The sequence below is a fragment of the Spea bombifrons genome, chromosome 4 (genome assembly GCF_027358695.1).
Source record: "Spea bombifrons isolate aSpeBom1 chromosome 4, aSpeBom1.2.pri, whole genome shotgun sequence".
In the NCBI taxonomy this organism is placed as follows: domain Eukaryota; kingdom Metazoa; phylum Chordata; class Amphibia; order Anura; family Pelobatidae; genus Spea; species Spea bombifrons.
Window position 1 is genome coordinate 68,700,528 of NC_071090.1, and position 18,590 is coordinate 68,719,117.

Below are 18,590 nucleotides of genomic sequence, written 5' to 3' on the forward strand. Positions count from 1 at the left end.
TTAGGCATGTATAAAATGCTACAACCAAAATACTGCATGCAAATGATCTTTATGTTTAAAACCTGTATCATTTGGGGCACAAGGCTAACAGTCTGTGCTACTGAAGCTGTTTTAAAGTATCCCTGTATCTTTAGAACTGCACCCTGCAAGGAAATTTATGGAAATATACAAGCCATTTTCATAAGCAGTGAAAGGGGGAGGTATTCCTTCTATAAAACAAGTTCAACAGAATGTTGTGGCAAAGAAATACTTGTTATTCAAATTGATAACAAGCACTCACTCTGATAAATCAAATTAAAAATGTATGCTGTATCATATTGTGTCAAGTCATAACATAGACTGCCATGAATATTTAATTTTTTTTATCTTTATTTCTGCCGGAGAACATAGAAGCCTCGACGTAGAAATGTTTATAATGAAATTATGTCAGTGAAAGTACAACATCGGCTAAGAATGTTAAATGGAACAGTATGAAGTGTACTCATTACAATGCGAGTCTGCATATGTGTTCTTTCTTAAACGATGGACATCTGAGAAATAATAACATAAGAGATGTTTTTGTAGATGGAAATTATGCTTTAGAGCGGAACATTCTTCGCTAAGCTTAGTTAATTATTTCTTATTCTTTGTTCTTTAACTCACAATCTGCCAAACACATTGGATAAATTGGAATTGGATTAATTGGAGGAATTGGATAAACCTGTATTTTTAGAGATGCACAAACTAGAATATGTAAATTATTATTTATTTCTGCAGACAATCAAAACACACATAACATTAATAAGACTTTATTAAATCTCATAAGCATAGCATAACATTTATGTATGCAGAATAAGTGTAGTGCTTGGGTTCTTAAAATCTGGATGCTCAATCAAGTTCATGGTGCCTACAATACGCATACCTCTTGGGATGCTAATACAAGTCCCTTTTTTCTAGAAGTTCAGAACGTACTTTAAAATATGTATGCAAAGGGTAAGGGAACATATTACTATTAATTTATATCAATTAGCACATTTATTGGCCCATGCGCACTCTTTTAGAATTATCTGAGTTAACAGCCCAAAATGAGCAAACATACATGCAGGCCTTTAAATCTACAAAAATCACTATTAATGCTTAGATTTTAAACTGGAATTTACCCTTCGATATAATACTTACGAGTTATGAACACTGCAGTTGTAGAAAACAAAATTAGTACTAGCAAACGTCATCCCAGTTTCTTTGGATTTAAGTTGAAGTTGGACAACATGATGATCACCTGAAAAGAGTGGAAATGCTAAGTTTAGTTCAGTAGTTCAGTCAAGTAAAATTAGCAAGTTTATGACTCACTCATTTGTAGATATCCAAAAGTGTTAAAATTATAGATGCAACAAGTCCTGAAACTTTTCTCATTAAAGAAAAAGCTATTTGACTTTTTAGCATAGACAGGTAAACACATATAAATAAACTTTACAAACACAACTATTGATTAATGGATCTTAATGATTAATGATTCTTGTTGTTTGGTTGAACTTGATGGACATAGGTCTTCTTTTCTACTCGCGTACGTTACATTGTTACTTTAGACCAAAGTGGTGTAGTATTACTCAATCACTGAGTGGAAAGATATATTAGCCTATGGACAATAAGTATTATAAAGCTTATAATAGACTTGAGTTGTCCAGTTATACAAATGCAACCCTTAACTTCCTAAGCTCGGTTTCTGATATACTTTGTACACATATTTCCCAATATTGTTTTTATATGAAAAATAGCTCCTGCGGCATTAAGCAAAAATCCAATGCTTGCCAACTTTCTGTCATTATCAAGCGCTGACCCTGCTTTGAGATCTCCTCCTGGGAGCTGTCTTTGGACTCTTTCGAAAGATATCTTAACAAAACATTGAGGGCAGCCAAGTGGAAGACTTTGCAATGATGAATATATATTCACACCAGAGACCACAGAGAAACTTTGCTATTAAATAAATTATCTACCACATCTAAAATATTTTATATGTGAAACACAAAAAACGGCCGTATCTTACTACTTTTATAATCATTTTGGCATTGATCGGAAAACAAGCTTATAGGAAGATGTAATATGTAGCTGTAAGAAATGTATTATTTTTGGGGAAAACCGTTAACTGTATTGCATGATATGTCATGTTTATATTTTTGTGCGCTACAGTGTCATCCTCCATAGTGAGCCAGCCTTGTTTCAAGAATGTTGAACTTGCCACCTGAGCCAGCCATCCCCTACACCTTCAAAATATTGATAGGAGAGTAAACCAAGACCCCATACCCTTCTCTCTCCAATACCAGTAACTAGAAGCTGGCCCAATGCTCCTATAGCACCCTTAATTTTATTCAGTGGGCAGGCAGGCGGCCACATGCAGTCTTAGTGGCCACACTAGAAAAACACTGATCTAGTGTGCATTTTAAAGTTTGCTTCCCAGGTGACAATCTGGCAGTACTTCTTAAATGTGTTAAAGCAATGATATCCTGGGCATTGCCTGGTTTTGTGACAGCAGTAAATTATATTACAAACAATAGTTTACATGCATGGTAGGAAGCCTTGGTGGAATCCAATTTATTTTTTTAAACTGCTACATCAGATAGCACTTCTACATTTATCAAAGATGTTACAAAACCACAGCATAACTGAAACGAATTTGAAAATGATTTCTTATTTGTTACTAGGAATTATGTAAAAGTTTGATCATTCATTGGAGAACTTTTTTGCAGTTTTGCATTTTTTTTTTAACAAACAGAACATCATTTGCATGTTAATAAGGCAACATTTAAGAGACTCTCCAAAATAAAATAAAAACAACACAAACAGTTCTCCAAAACTAAAATGGTTAAAAATGCTAATAGAAATATTTAACGTTTTCACAATAAAGCAAGATTTAACTGGGAAATAAGATTTGTAAACCGTAAAATAATTATGTGCCCCCTCTCTGCAAATAAATACTGTTCCTTTCATTATTTACAATTCATTGTTCAAATTTCTAGCTGAAGGCGACTTTTAGAGTTAATTAATTGCAATAAGTTTATAAAATGCCCCATGATTAAATGCAATCTTTTGACCTGTCTTACCCTACACCTCAATTATTTTCTGTCCCTTGCAAAAGATTCATTAATCAATCATTTCAAATTGACCTTGACAATTAATCTACCCAGAAGAAGTTTGCTGTATAAATTTACCTGTCACAATAACTGCACCTCTGTCCATCTGCCACTTGTTTTGACAGCCTTGTTAAGTGACTTTCATTTAATGGCTTAATTGAGAGAATGCAAAGATGGTGAAGGAAGGCGGCGTACTGTATATTGTATGTGGGAAGAGGTGTACATCAGATGGCACTAGTCATAGAAGTTACAAATCTTCTACTGGTCTGTACCAGTACTACTGCTCTGCTGGCGCCTATACTGTCAGCACTCAACCCAGAGAAAACAAGTGGCAAGACATGATCAGCAGTAGGTAAGTTAAAGCTTACATAACAAATACTTCCATAACAAGTTTTTATCATATTCTTGAAATATAATTCCCTGATATCTATTTGACTTTATTTCAACTGAGTCATATACAGAGATGAGACCCAGAGGGAAAATAATAAAGGATTCTACTTTGTAAACTTTGAATCTAACCTCAATTAAACCTGAATGTATCTTAAAGGCTTAAGAACCTTTCAAGACCTTTTTTCTGCTCTATGTTTCCTTGCACAGTGAGAGGTCAATATATTTATTTCCTTTGCTATTATTTTGGGAAACTGACCTTTCTCTTGTTCTTAATATTTTATATCAGTGTTGCTGTTTTTTCTTGCATTCGCTATACGTAAGCTTCTCCTTTATATTCCTTGCAGATACTGGAATCAGAGGACTCAGGAGATCTATATGAAAGTGCATTAACCCGTGTATGCCATATTTGTATCTATTAAGTAGTACACGTGTGTAAATGATCACACCATAAATGCATTGTAATAGGTAGTCTGTAACCATAGATCATTGTATAAATGTACTCAGTGATGTGTTCAAAGGAAGGCAGTGGATGAGATGTTGGCTCATCCAAGCTGAAGGGTAGCTTCTCACCTATCTCTATGTATCTCTAGGTATTTAAATACGCCAAAAAATAAAAAGAAGACAAAAACAATCCATGTTCTTTTAACAGAACTTACATAAATACATTTCAAAAGAAACTGTGGTACTATCTTACCATTCTCTGTGATAATTCTGGGCACTTCTTTTTCAGCAGGTGAGATGCATGTGATCTGGTTGCCTACCACTAAGCCATCTGTCTCTGAAAGATCTTCAAATGTACAGTTGACACCAGCAGATAATTCTGGCACGTTGTAAGCTTCCAGGACCAACTGCAAACCACAAATACAAGAATGTTAATGTAAAGCTCTGTTTCTATTAAGCAGGGTAGGATTTATAGAGGAGGGTAATTTGTTCCCAACGGCTGGTCTGATTTGAGGCGGCTTCAAGGAGCCTTTTTGTGTGTTTTACACATTTTGCCACCTGGGTATCTAGCATAACAAGGCAGCACACTTGATCCTTTCCGTGCTCCATTTATAGGCTTTTCCACGTGGCCTGTCTTTGAAAATGAGCCCTGCTTTATTGCAGTGCCACTTTCAGCAATCATTTTGTCATTCCATTAACATTGTGAAATACCGTGACCTCTACAAGTCTTGTATTGTATATTTAAGGTAGTATCTTCTTTTTGAAAGGCAATACCAGTTTCTACCTTGCGGAAAAAAGAGCAACTTCACACAGAGGCCTAAGACAATCAAGTTTGTATCATTGTTTAGTGCTGGATGTATTTCTAACAATCTATTATAATTGAGTTTTGAGTTTGCTACCAGCATAAATACATCCATTTCCATCAGTGTACATTTCCATACAATAGAATTGCCAATTCTTAGGATTAACTCAGCAATCATTCAAAAAGTCATATCAGATGTGTGAATACTGGCATTATTTCACTCTGTATCGGAACTGCTGGAGCCTGCGGGGCACTCCTATCTTAACTTAACTTAGGAGCTGCGGCCTTCAAATATCTAGAACAACCCTCTTTTCAAAACTCTTACCACATTTCATGTTGAAAATAAAGCAAAGATTTTAATGGAAAAATACGCGTTTTAGGAAATAGTTAAGCAAATAAATTCTAGCGATGGCTGGACACAAAATAGTTAAATTCTACCAAGACCGCACCTTGCCTTACAGTGGAATGTGAATAAAGACGGAGGGAAAGCCAAAAGATAATTAACATTTCTGACAGAGTTTCTGGTTAAGCATTGAGATTGTTCAATATTGTTCAATACTGCATGTATTTTTTTACAGAAAGAACAAGTATAATAATAGTATTTGCTACAACTAATGTTTCACGCAATGTGGATACAATTGGGCCGTTCAAACCAAGAAAAGATGAAACGTTCAAAGAAATTGACGATTTCAAGGATGAGTACATTATGCTGAAATAGTATTGTTATTCCTCGCTGCTGTGAGCAGAAGATCCATTTTAAATAGATCTTGCAAATCTTTAAAATAATTCTGCTGCAAATAATTACCTCAGAAGACTGCAATCAGGTGCATTTTTGCAAAAGAAAATCAATTACTCTTTTTTTCTTAAAACTGTACGGTCTTCAAAAAAACACCATCACTAAATAAAGAAAAACTGTGGGAGAATGGTCCATTTTTACTAAGCAGTTGTATTATCTATACTTTACTAGATGTGTTCTATTATGGAAGTATGTTTAATGTCAGAGCTATGGTTCCTAAATAAGGGTAAAGAGTGATCTTTTTTGTTTGCTCTAACTATGGAATTTACAAAACAGCTACCTTAAAAGTGTTGTCTTTACCACTTTTATCATAACTACTAAGTTTATAAAAGCTATTGTAGCTTACTCTTTTGTTTGTCGATACAACTATTTTGGATAATTTCAAAATGAACCCCACATTGGTCTCAAAGTGGCACAAATAGTATTACCAAACCTATTTACCATCCTGATGTGATCCCACCCTTACAAAGGCTTTCTGGGTCACTTTTCTCTTTCTTTGGGCTGGGGAGCAGCATTTGGCGATGGCCATTACCCCTCTTACTCCCTGCCCATTTAAGACTAACAGTGGCTAGCCCTTCCCATATGAGTGGCTACCCCTGCATAGTTAGCCCTGCTAAGCCACTTTCCCAGCAGAGAGAGAGCTCCAGGTAGCCTATCCTGGAAAGTTCCCAGATATGCTCAAATATTTGTTAGCTTACCACTATGCAAAGGTACCCCACTTGAATTTTTGCAGCACCCCACAATTTCAATTTCTATGCTTATTTGCCTTAATATTTTAATCTTTTTTGAATAGTGACAACTGAGTCATCAGTCAAATATTATAAAAAGTTTAACTCTGGCATTTCAGTATTTATGGCTATATCCATTATTCATGGATTAAACATTATCCATGTTTAAATAACTACCTGAAGTACACCTACTGTTCTATAATTATTTTAATGTGTCATAGAACACGTTGTTTGTCTGATCACAACACATTTCTTACCAACATATACTTTTGTAATGGAATTTTGAGTTCAAACTGGAAAACATTGTACATTTAATAGAAATGTACCTGTTAAATGCAAAAAGCCAAACTGTCCATAAATGGGCAAAGCACAAATCTGAGTCAAAATGTGTTATTTTCCTCTTTTTTATAAGCTTAAAACACAGATCCTAATCTCTATTTTATATGTATCTATAGAACTGTTGGAGACATTGATAAGACGTATCATAGACAATAGCCATATTTAAAATCAAGAACTATGAAACAAACGGGAACAAGCATTACCATTGGCAAAGGCAAATTTGTATGAATTACTTCCATTTGTTATGACATTTGTGGAAAGGTGCCCAATGTGACTAGACTTGCTGATGATTTAATTTGTTTCTGGGCTTCAAAGCTAAATTAACATTTTTAAGAACTATTTCTTCATATAAAAGCTCATTATACAAATAGTACCTTTCTTTAGCTTCTGAGAATTGCAGTATTTAACAAGGACTAACTAAAGTTACATCACCAAAAATAATAACATTCTTTTGTGTTGGCTATTATGCACACATTTTCTACTTCATGGGCATTTCTAAGCAGTTTCTCTGTGAGCACTTGTCTCTGGAGCTCTTAAGTGTCAGCAGTGGGGTTACAACACTTTAGAAAGCACCACACGTGTAGAGTGCTTGTGAAATTTCCAGGTGAACTCAGCTGCTAACCAGTATCATGTTTAGGAAACCTAAGATGATAGATTAATAAAACTGTTTTTGGTTTCTGACCAGAGTTATTATTTAAAAAATGTACCTAGGCCAACTCAAAATTAACTAGGGTTTTATTTGGTAGATATATTTTTATACATTATCATTATTAGTGTTTTATATAGCGCCATCATATTCTGTAATTTGACTTGAGGTAAGGAGGGCCCTGCTCATAGAAGCTTACAATCTAGGAGTTTTGGTATTTATACACAGGAGTAAAAGTGGCACTTTTAGGGATGGACCAGCCACACTAATATAAGTATTGTCCAAAGGCAGGAGAGGGACTAGAAAAGGAAGATGGGGGAAGGGTGTACGTTTGTAGGCATCCCTAAAGAAGTGGGTCTTAAGGGATTTTTGAGGGACCAAAGGCAGAGGGAAAGACAGATAGGCTGGGGGAGGGCATCCCAGAGTATAGGGGCAGCCCTTCAAAATCTTGCAAGCATGCATGAGAACTAGAAATCTTAGCATAGGACAGATGGTTATCATTGGATGAACAGATAGACCAGGTGCAGGGCCGGCCTTAGGGGTGTGCGACCTGTGCGACCGCACAGGGCGCCATGGTTGCAGGGGCGCCTGACCGGGACATCATTGATGTTAAATAAAGTTTAAAAAAAAAAAACGATGCTTTAATCTAAGTCCCGGTCAGGGGCGCCGAGCGGTTGCTGGTGAAGTTCTCGGCAACCGCTCGGCGCCCCTTACTCTCCGTGACTCCGTCGCGGTGCCAGCATCTCATGTTGAGACTATTCTGGCGCTCAACATGAAATGCCGGCAGAGCGAGAAGACGGATGCCTCCCGCTCTTACCGCAGGACTCCGGCAACAAGGTAAGTGGGGGGGGTTAGTTTGAAGGGGCAGAGGGGGGGGTTAGTTTGAAGGGGCAGAGGGGGGGTTAGTTTGAAGGGGCAGAGGGGGGGTTAGTTTGAAGGGGCAGAGGGGGGGTGGTTTGAAGGGGCAGAGGGGAGGGGTAGTTTGAAGGGGTAGAGGGGAGGGGTAGTTTGAGGGGGGGTAGTTTAAAGGGGCAGAGAGGGCGGGTAGTTTGAAGGGGCAGAGAGGGGGGGTAGTGAGGGGGGGGCGCCAGAGGAGTAGTCCGCACAGGGCGCCACAACGCCTAAGGCCGGCTCTGACCAGGTGGGAGTGTATTTAGAGATGAGTGAGGAGATGTTAGTAGTGGAACCACTAAGAAGTGCTTTGAAAGTCAGGATTTTGAAAAATAATTCAGACAGTCAGTGAAGAGACTGAGGGGAGAGGTATTTGTAAAACAAAGGGCAAGGAAGATAAGTCTGGCAGCAGCACTTGTGAAGGGACTAGTTGGATATGAGGGAGACCAGCTATGATAGTTACAATAGTCATATTAAATGTTATTCTGTTCATATAAGCTGGTACCGTGCCTACTCAGGAGGCTCAACAAAAAAGGTAGGCACACCTTTAAACACCCTAATCAACCTACACAATAAGAGATTCTTACCAGAACGTTGTACTGTGAAACAGAAATGTTGTTTGGGTTGACAACTAATCGTACACACTGCTTCATCTCAGATGCAAATCTTCGCGGTTCATGGGAACGTTCACATCTTTCTTTCCTTGTACACCTGCAACAAGGAGAATATGCATTTTATATCCAATGATTATGCATAATCACGCTGTACCAATTAATGTGATTAGAAACTGCTATTCTATGCACCAAAACTAAATCAGCCATCCACATTGTGTATATAGAAGCTGCTACTGAATCACTGTCACCGAAGGAATGTGGTATTATAAGTAATTGCAAAATTAACCATCCCAATGCTACAGGAGCAGGAGAGTACCACCATGTTTTCCTGCCAGCCAACAGCAAGTCCAGTTAAGCTACTCCACCCCAGGGGACACAGCATGGCGGATCATATTGGGGGACTCTGCGTTGATACATTATTAGCATCTGGGGCTCCTTTTTGAAGTTGTTGCTTGCTAAAATAATTTGTGAATACAGGTGATTGAAGTAATAATATTTTGTCATCATCTTTCACACATAGACCAAGATTTTGTTTTTCATTATTGGAAAGTCACTACAGGTAGAGTGAGATAAAACCTACTACTTTAAAGCATCTCAGGCATCTAACATAAGAGATTGAAAGTGTTGAGGGATGTAGAGTTTTAAATATGAAATTAGATGTTATAAATATGTATCATATATTAATGGTAATTCTCTGAGGCACTGCATCTACTGCATTGGGTTAAGTGTATAAAACTCTTGCAAACCGAGGCAGATGCAGATAGTGCAGCAGGGGAGCTATTAGCCGTGAAAACAAAACCTCTCTCATCAGATCTTTCAAAGAGCGAAGGGAACCTGGCACAGCTCAGACACCCACTGAAATTCTACCAATCAGATATGATTTAATTAGTTGAAAGTCAGAGGAATACATTATTGGGATATGCCTTCTCAAATGCAAAACTCATTAAGAATCCCAGGTCAATTAATCTATGCTAATGGCATATTTTCTTTATTTTAAGATATTGCTTGAAGAAATAGAAATTAATTTCTAAGACACTTTTAATGACATATTATAGCGTGAGGGTGAGTGTGGAGCTGTGCTTTCCATGCTTTTCCTTTGCAAGTTTGTTACCTTATCAATCGAAGAGAGTTTATTTAATATGTTTGGTATTCAAAATACAATTAACAGAAGTGATATTAACTGGAGTAACATGAAACATTCATATGGAATGTGGAATTATTTATCCTGTTGAGCTTATCTATTGAAGATCGAATCGCAGATGTTAAGTTTGCCCAAGGGCCACAAACCTCTTTGGGCTATTTAACTATTATCCCTAAATCCTAGCATTCGGACTGTTACTATGCAATGCAACATCAATGCAAACACTTTTCCTTGCAATGAAGACGGACACTGGCAAGCAACTTGGGAAGGCAAACCTTAAAGCCCCGAGGAAGGACAGCTTGTGATCTACACATGCTCTTAAGGAGAATAGTCCAACTGCTTTTTTTCATTAATGTCACACGTATGCCTAAAGTGCACCATCAAAAACACAATTATCCTGTATGCTAATAGTTTTCTTACCCATCTATTATGTTGCATGACTTTAGGAACCTCTATGCGGAACACGAAGTACATATGTCTTCTCTTGCTACTAACTGCACAACTATTCTTATTAATACAGATAGCTCTGCTTCCAGTCATTCTTATCATTATGTACAGTAAATCATTGACCAAAAAGAAACAGCTCTGCTATTATCCCTAATTCTCAGCTTCTATGTAAGAACTTATTTGTGATGATTAGAACTTTGTGTTCATTTTCCAAAGTGCACTTTATGTTGCAAAACACTTGCCTCTGGATTCTAAAAAGTCACATACTGTGTTTAAATGCCACACATAATGAATGTGCCTTTAGAGCACTGCTGTAAAAGTTAACCTTTTTGCTTGCGTGAATGTAATACCTGGTCACCAGAGGGGGCGCTGATACATCATTTATAGCAACTCTTAACTTGGTCTGAGCCCTGAACTGTGTACTTAGCTCACATCTGTCCTGGAATCATGAAGAATTTGATGGCTTAGATCTTTGTAAACTTCTCTCAATAGGAATAGTGTAGTGTTGCAGCTAGGGAATAAAGCATGGTAGGAGATCCATGGTTCATATGTGCTTTCTTTCAACCATTGTGTTACAGTGAAAGGCATTCTGCTCGCAACAAAGTCCATGGGAATGCAGGAGGTAGACTTTAAATTGGCAGGTCATTCCGAGTCATCCAGTTCCATTGTCTGCTTGTAAAGATTGTAAAAGGCCCCACGTATAGACTAATTCCCCAGTAGAATTAAGATACATTTGTTTTTAAGTCAGCTGTAGCACCTGAGCTGAGAAAATAGTGTACATTTATTTCCAAGTTTAATACAATATCAATTTTAATTAAATAAACACAATCCTCAAACTGTAAAATTTGACAACGCATCTCACATCTGCAAAAAGTAGTTTGACATTTTTTTTTATTTCATTTATTTTCAATGCATAGGCAATGTTGCCGATATACCTGCAATTCGGGTTCTACCCGTACATACAAAAATTTTCATTCATGCTGAAATCCAAACAATAAAAGCCTTTGAAAATGTTAAGTTAAATATACACCACCCCTCCATTTGTAAACTAATGTAGACAGGGTGTATTTTCACTTTTTAATATAACAAAAACGTTTATGTGTTAACTAATCTGTGGTGTATTATAGTATCCAGTCATTTTTATAGTGCTGTGAAAAAGTATTTTCCCACTTTCCTATTTTTGGTTATTTGTCACATATAAATGTTTCAGATTATCCAATTTTTTTAATATAATACAAAGACAACGTGAGTAATTACACAACACAGCTTTATTTATTGAAGGTAAAGAGTTTATTAAAATCTATATCACTGATGTGAAATAATAAACCCCCACTAAACCTAATAACTAGTTGTGCCATCAAATGTTTGCAATAACTGCCAAAGAGTCTTTTACATCTCTGTGGAGGACTTTTGGCCCATTCTTCTTGGCAGAATTGTTTTAATTCAGCCACATGGGAGGGTTTTTCCAGCATGAACCATATGACTGCATTTTATTAAAAAAATAACACAAAACAAGTTCTCATTTTTCTGATTATCAATAACTAGGGCAAAGTGAATTATTTGGGTGAAAAAAAAAGAATTTCCTTAAACTTCTGTAAGCCTCATGGTATCTACTGCAATTGCTGCTCAACTCAAACCATATTGTTTCTTTAATCTTATGTCTAGCCAGTGACAAATTTGTGGGTTGCCCCTGGACAGTCTAATCCTATATGTAGGACTTGATAATACTTTATAAAAGGGGAAAATACAATATCTATAGACAACATATGGTAATATATATCAACCGATGCAGTTGTGGGAAAAAGAAAGTGTACCCTCTTTGAATTTGATGGTTTTACAACTGTTCCTTATCAGGTCTAAAAATTAGGTAAATAAAACCTTAGATGAACAACAACACATGACATATTGCGCAGCGTCATGATTTATTCCACGAAAATCAAGCCAAAATGGAGAAGCCATGTGTGGAAAACTAAGTACACCTTATGATTTAATAGCTTGTTGAGCCACCATTATGCACAGCTCTCTTAAGGTCCAGCCACAACATTTCAAACGGGTTGAGCTCTGGACTTTGATTGGACCATTGCAACACCTTGATTCTTTTCTTTTTCAGCCAAATGCTATGTTTGTTTTTCGACAAATGTGGCGTGGTGCTTTATGGCCAAGCATTTCCACTTTGGTCTCGTCAGCCCAAAGGACAGTTTGTGGTTTGTTCAGATGCAACTTAGCAAACCTAAGCTGTGCTTTCATGTTCTTTCTGGAGAGAAACCCTGTCAACCCTTCCAAACCATACTTGTTCAGTCTTTTTCTAATTGTTCCGTCATGAACTTTAATATTTACAATGTCTGTATATTTAACTTTGGACGTAGAGTCTGAGATGTCTAACCTTGGGGTGCATTTGCTGGGACATACACTCTTGGGAAGATTGGCAACTGACTTGAATGTTTTCTACTTTTGAATAATCTTTCTCACTGTAGAATGATACACTTTAAATTGTTTGGAAATGGCTTTTTAACCCTTCCCAGATTGTTGTGCAGCAACATTGCTTATGTCTTTCCTGCTTGGCATTGTGCTAACACACATCTGAATCCTGAAGACCAGCAAACTGATAAAACTTGAGCTTTTATAGAGGTGGTCACGCTTGCTGATGCTTGATTAATCAAGGGCATTTAATTAACAGCACCAGTCTGCTACTTAGCATCTTAATTCTTATGGAAGCAGTAAGGGTGTACTTAGTTTCACGCTCATAGCTTCTCCATTTTGACTTTATTTTTGTTGAATAAATCATGACAAAGTGTAATATGTCATGTGCTGTTGTTCATCTACCTAATTTTTAGACCTGCCAAGGAACAGATGATTGTTATTTTGTCATGATACATAAAACCATAGAATTTATAGAGGGTGTACGTTCTTTTTCACACAACTGTTGATGTGTCTCCATAACAAACGTTTGTATAGTCCCTGACATGCTGTATTATGTCACAATTTATATATGCCCATTAGACTATACTTTCAAGTTTTACTTATAGTCATATATTAACAAAATAGATAAGACTGATTATTCCAACATTTAACTCATATTAGAGAGGACTATATATCGGTTGTATACAATGATGGAGTTTGTGTGCTATAAAAAGCAGAATTTCCTCCCTGCAGTTCCAATAAAAATTGAGTTATATTACATTTACCCAGAGGAAGGCTGCCCAAGGGTCTAGGAAATATGAAAACAGAACAGAGGATGTGTCTGAATAAGATATGATTGCTTTCTCTGTCTCAAGACATTGCCTTTCCCATTAAGAAAACTAAAGCATGACACGCACTGGTTCAATGCACATTAGAAATACATCTAGAAATATGCCACCTAGGGCAAAATCGGAAATCTCAAAACAGCAAGGGTAAAGTTTAATTATACAAAGCTTGAATTTTATTAGGCAGATGAAAAGATATGTATAAGCTCATATACATACGCACCTATAAAATATCTTTACCAGTTGCACGAGAACCAGTTTTTCTTCCAAGCTACATCATCTCCTGTTAACTAACTTAAAAGTAATCAAAATATACAAATTCTCTATATTCTTCATTCCAACAATCTTTTTTGCACAAATAAAACTCCACAAACCTATGCAAGTACTCCCAAGGTATAATAAAACTCTGATCAACTCAGCCACTTATCCCACACTCATGCCTTCAACCTTACTCTATTGGTACCTCTACATCACAACCCTGGCCTGAAGGCTTGGATGAGTTGTTTTTTTAAATTCACCAAATCCACTGAATTAATTAATTCACTTAAAATAATACATATTTAGTTTATACTTCACACTTATATACTGGCCCCCAATGCCTCTCCTCCAATGTGCTTCCTGACACGGCTCTGCTAAACTTGCTTATCTTCTGCAAGCTAATTACCCTGATACACTGACTGGCTTGCCTCTTGCATGGTGAACACATCCTCACAATCCCCAACCTGATATATCAATTCATTAAAATCACTTACCTCTGTAAATGTTAGAGGTGGACCTGCCATACATACTGTACAGCATACATATTACAGAAGGTGGCTAGAATTTTGATACATTTTGATAAAAGACACTTCACACTGAGGTAATGGCAGACTGGCTTATGCAAAAAGGTGCAAAATCTGTAGTAATTAGGTATATTTCCCTAAATCATATCTCTACCCATTTACTTATTTTACATCTCAGTATTAGTCTATATGACATTAATCCTTTTAGTGTTCATGTGAAATTAAAAATAGACTCATAAGGTTTCATGGCTCCTGGAGAAAATACATGTTTGGAGAATAAGGCATTACAAATGTACCTGCAAAAGTGCCTTTTCACATTTGGACCTTAGTTTCACTGATATTCTTGGCTAAAAATATTTTGAATTCAGGATTTATAATGCGACTTGTGTTCTGATCTCTTGGAAATCATCATTTGTTGAATTGTGTAGATATAAAGCTGTATTTTGGTCCAAACTTCTTACACAAACCCATATATATATGCAAGTGTTGAACAACAACTACATTAATTGCGGTCTGTCATTATTCTAGCTGGGTTTAGAGGGGTTCAATTCTTCTGTTGGCACATTGCAAGATACAATTTAGTGAGGGGACAGGAATAAAAACTGGCAAAAAAATAAATCTGAGAATTTATTTACTGAAGCATAACACTATTCCGCAAAACGTCTTTCTGTGTGATCTTATTTTGCAACAGCATTATTATAATTGGTTATGTGAACAGTTTATACAATAATTGTGATGCTAAGAAAAGCAGCATAGCATGCCCAGAATGTGAAAATTTGTCAGCGCTAGCACACCAGGTACACCTACATAAGATACAGAAAATGTAGAACAGCTCTTGAGTTGTAACTTGTAAACATCTTAAGTTTGCGTTACAGCTACAGACTAGCAGTGCTAAAGATGGTGAAATATGGATCAACACGTTTTTTCTTTACCTTACAGCTTTTGAGAAAGGGTTACATTTGCACAAGCACATCCGCTCAAATCCAACAGCTTTCCATCCCGATTCATTCATCGTCCTTCTTTCTGACAGTACTAACATAGTAACCAAGAGGGAAGGATCAGACTGGGACCAATTTGCCATCAAGACATGATGTATGAACCTTCCGGTTTGGGAAAGTGCAAATGTAGGGCAAAAAATAAGTTCACTTACACTGCAGTATCAAACACAGGAGTATCATTCAGAGAAGCAGTGGAACTATGTCTATGCCCCATGTATGTTTCTAATATCCAGAATAATGAAGTACTTACACAGCAGCATGATGCTGAACAGCTGCATTTTGCTCTACCACAGTGCTGACTTCGCTTTACAAAGGGTTACTGTACACATATTTCACTCTCCAGAGGCATATTTCACCTAGTGTATAGTTTAAATGACTTTATATAAAACAGATTCAGCTAATTCTTTCACAAGTATTTAAACAGAGATCCTTGCATATGCTAAATTTTATCTCAATTAATGAATCAGGGCCAATATATCTATTTGAATCTTATTATTCTCTACTGCAATCTATGCGAGGATTGCCTTTTAACCTTTTTTTACTAGTAAACTTTGGTGGTTCTTTAACCGCTCATTTACTTGAAACCAGGACATCTACAAATCATTTGAATCCAGCAATTCCTAAATACGCCTTGCAAAAAAAGGGTTAATTTCAAATTACTAAAATTGGAAGTAATGAATTGGTTCATGATCTGATTGTACTATATTCTACAAGCAATTTCTAGCTAAGCTGAGAACTTTTAGAAAATAAATTAGCTTTTCTCAATAGCTTTTCACTACAATCACGTATGCCAACAATAAAGAATGCAGTCATAAGTCACAACATGGTATTCAATAGTAATTAGACCCAACTGCAGTTCACATTTGTTTCCGGTCATCTCAATATTCTGCGAGTCCTGGAACAGTGTAGATTTTGTGGGCAATATACTGACTCAGGTAGTTCTCATGTGCTAATTATTATCATAAACACCCTTCCTTGGAAACTGGTAACTGAATGCAGCAAAGTGACCTGCCCGAAAATACAATCATCTGTCCCTGGGCTTCCAAGATAAGAGGACCTATCAGTAAACACACAAGGTCACATTGATGCTACAATAGCTTTCTCGGTATTGACTTTGCTAATAGACTGGGCATGTCTTTGGGCTTCATTCTAAGCCCTTCTGCTGATTTCCTTTGTGAACCCATTGTATCTATATACTGAACTATCACCGTCAAGCCAGGAAAAGGGTAGATCAATGAGAGATCTTTTTTTAAGCTACACTTGGACTAAGAAAACCAATTAGCCTGTGTCATTCTTTCTTTTTCTAAATAGATATTTAAAAAAGGAAAGGAAATTAAAGAATATAAATGATACAGAAACAACAGGATGCCTCCCAAGGCTTATCTGATTCTCCTATTTTTACATATAGTTATTAATATCATGTGAAACTGCTTCGCCTTGTGGAAATGTAGTTTAGCCCCATTTAACATTCACAAAGCACACTCTACCATTTTGTTATTAGAATAAGCACAGATTATGTTAACCATTTTTGAAATCATTTGCAGTGTCCCAAATCATTTAAGGTACACGAAGGTATATAATTATTAAAACATATCTCCACATATCATAGACAATATATACTGTAGGTTTGGCACTGGATTCCTGTGATTGTTGCATACCCTAGTATATGTCTTAGGTAAGATGCATGTAAGCAGAAACAATGCTCTAATTAAAACATCTATTACTTGCAATTCCACTTGTATCCACCAGGGTATCCTTTCTGTGCTTTTTTTCTTAACTGTGTTTTGGACAGGACTGGATAGTACTCACCAATGACTGTATACCAGATGTCTTGAACTGCTTTGCTACTTGGCCACTTGGCTCAATGTCAGACTCAGCTGAATGTTGCTGGCACTCCCTTGCCTGACATATTTACAATGGATATGGAAGCAGCATTCACAAAGCTGATCTTACCTTTTGCCAACAGGCAGACCTACCATATATGTATATTAGCTTGTTTTGGCAGAACTGAATTAAGTTACCACAAGGTCCTATGCTGAATATCACATTCTCCTACACCATTACACAACCCTATAATGACTGTCGATGCTTTCATCAGTGACTAGTTCTTCAGCAGTATGAGTTTTAATAATTGAAAGGGCCTAAATCATAGGATGGAACAGTAAGAAAAATAACTGAGCAATGGCGTGTCAAAGATGTATCATAATGTTACATCAGTAGAAGCAGAAATTATACATTGGAGGTACGCAGGTCGGACTGATGATGACGTGGCAGCCTTTGCAACTTAAGGCTATAAGAGCCCAACCAAGTTTGTGTGTGTGTTTGTTTCTCCTATAAACATTATAGGCTAAGTACTACAGGAATTCCCTATCCTGGTGACATGCCACATTTAAAACAAATGATTGCGCAATAGATATGTTTAAATATAACACATATATCTCACACAATCCAACCGTATTACTTGATTATTTGTTCAGTCAAGTTCTCTTTCCTACTCTTCAACGTATTTATCACAAAATATTATGTCTAACATTATTGAACTAAATCAAGTAAATGAACCATGGAACAAGATTCTCAAAATGTGGATTTACAATGGAGAAAAGGTCCCAAAAAAAGAGATAATATATTTGATTTTTCTTTTTCAAATGGTACAGGTTCAGAAAATGCAAAATGTTATTACTTCTGTGCTGTGCGAAATCTAATTCTGCTTTAAAGGTTAATGACGTTCCACAGTGAAAGTGATTGAAATTCTTTTTTAGAATGAAGCCTGTTGCCAAAATAATAGCATATTTCCTTTTCTGCTGGAAATAGAAATGCCAAATTGTATATTGTGTTTGAACATCTATCCTGCCATTAACATATTCACTGCCACTGCTACTCATAGATTTAATATAGGAAAGGCACATGGTTTAGAATATATATATATTAAAAAAGAACACAAGTGACTTAACCCTTTTAACAGTCATGTTGTATAAAAAATGGATTGCATTATTATGTTACTTGCTAGAAATTTGTTAAAGGAACAAGCATGCTATTTTTTTTTTACATTATCCCACACATATATGCTCTACATTGTTTCTATCCAAGACGCATAACCGTCCCTTACTAGTGTTCAACCTACTTACTTGTTATACCACTCGTGATTACAGTATAATATATGTGTTTGAACATTTCCTGGTTATATGACTGTTAAGGATGGATTAATAGATAGTTGAATCTAAAT

The 18,590-nt window shown here is 36.4% G+C and overlaps 1 protein-coding gene across 1 annotated transcript in view; it reads right to left on the reverse strand.

Moving 5' to 3' along the window:
- PLXNA4 (plexin A4) overlaps positions 1-18,590 on the reverse strand; it is a 313,936-nt gene that overhangs the window by 77,251 nt on the left and 218,095 nt on the right. Inside the window, exons 6-8 of the mRNA XM_053462914.1 lie at positions 8,728-8,851; positions 4,192-4,345; positions 1,159-1,258 (exon numbers count right to left, since the gene is read on the reverse strand). Coding sequence (XP_053318889.1) covers positions 1,159-1,258; positions 4,192-4,345; positions 8,728-8,851 — 378 coding nt within the window. The remainder of the gene's footprint in view (positions 1-1,158; positions 1,259-4,191; positions 4,346-8,727; positions 8,852-18,590) is intronic.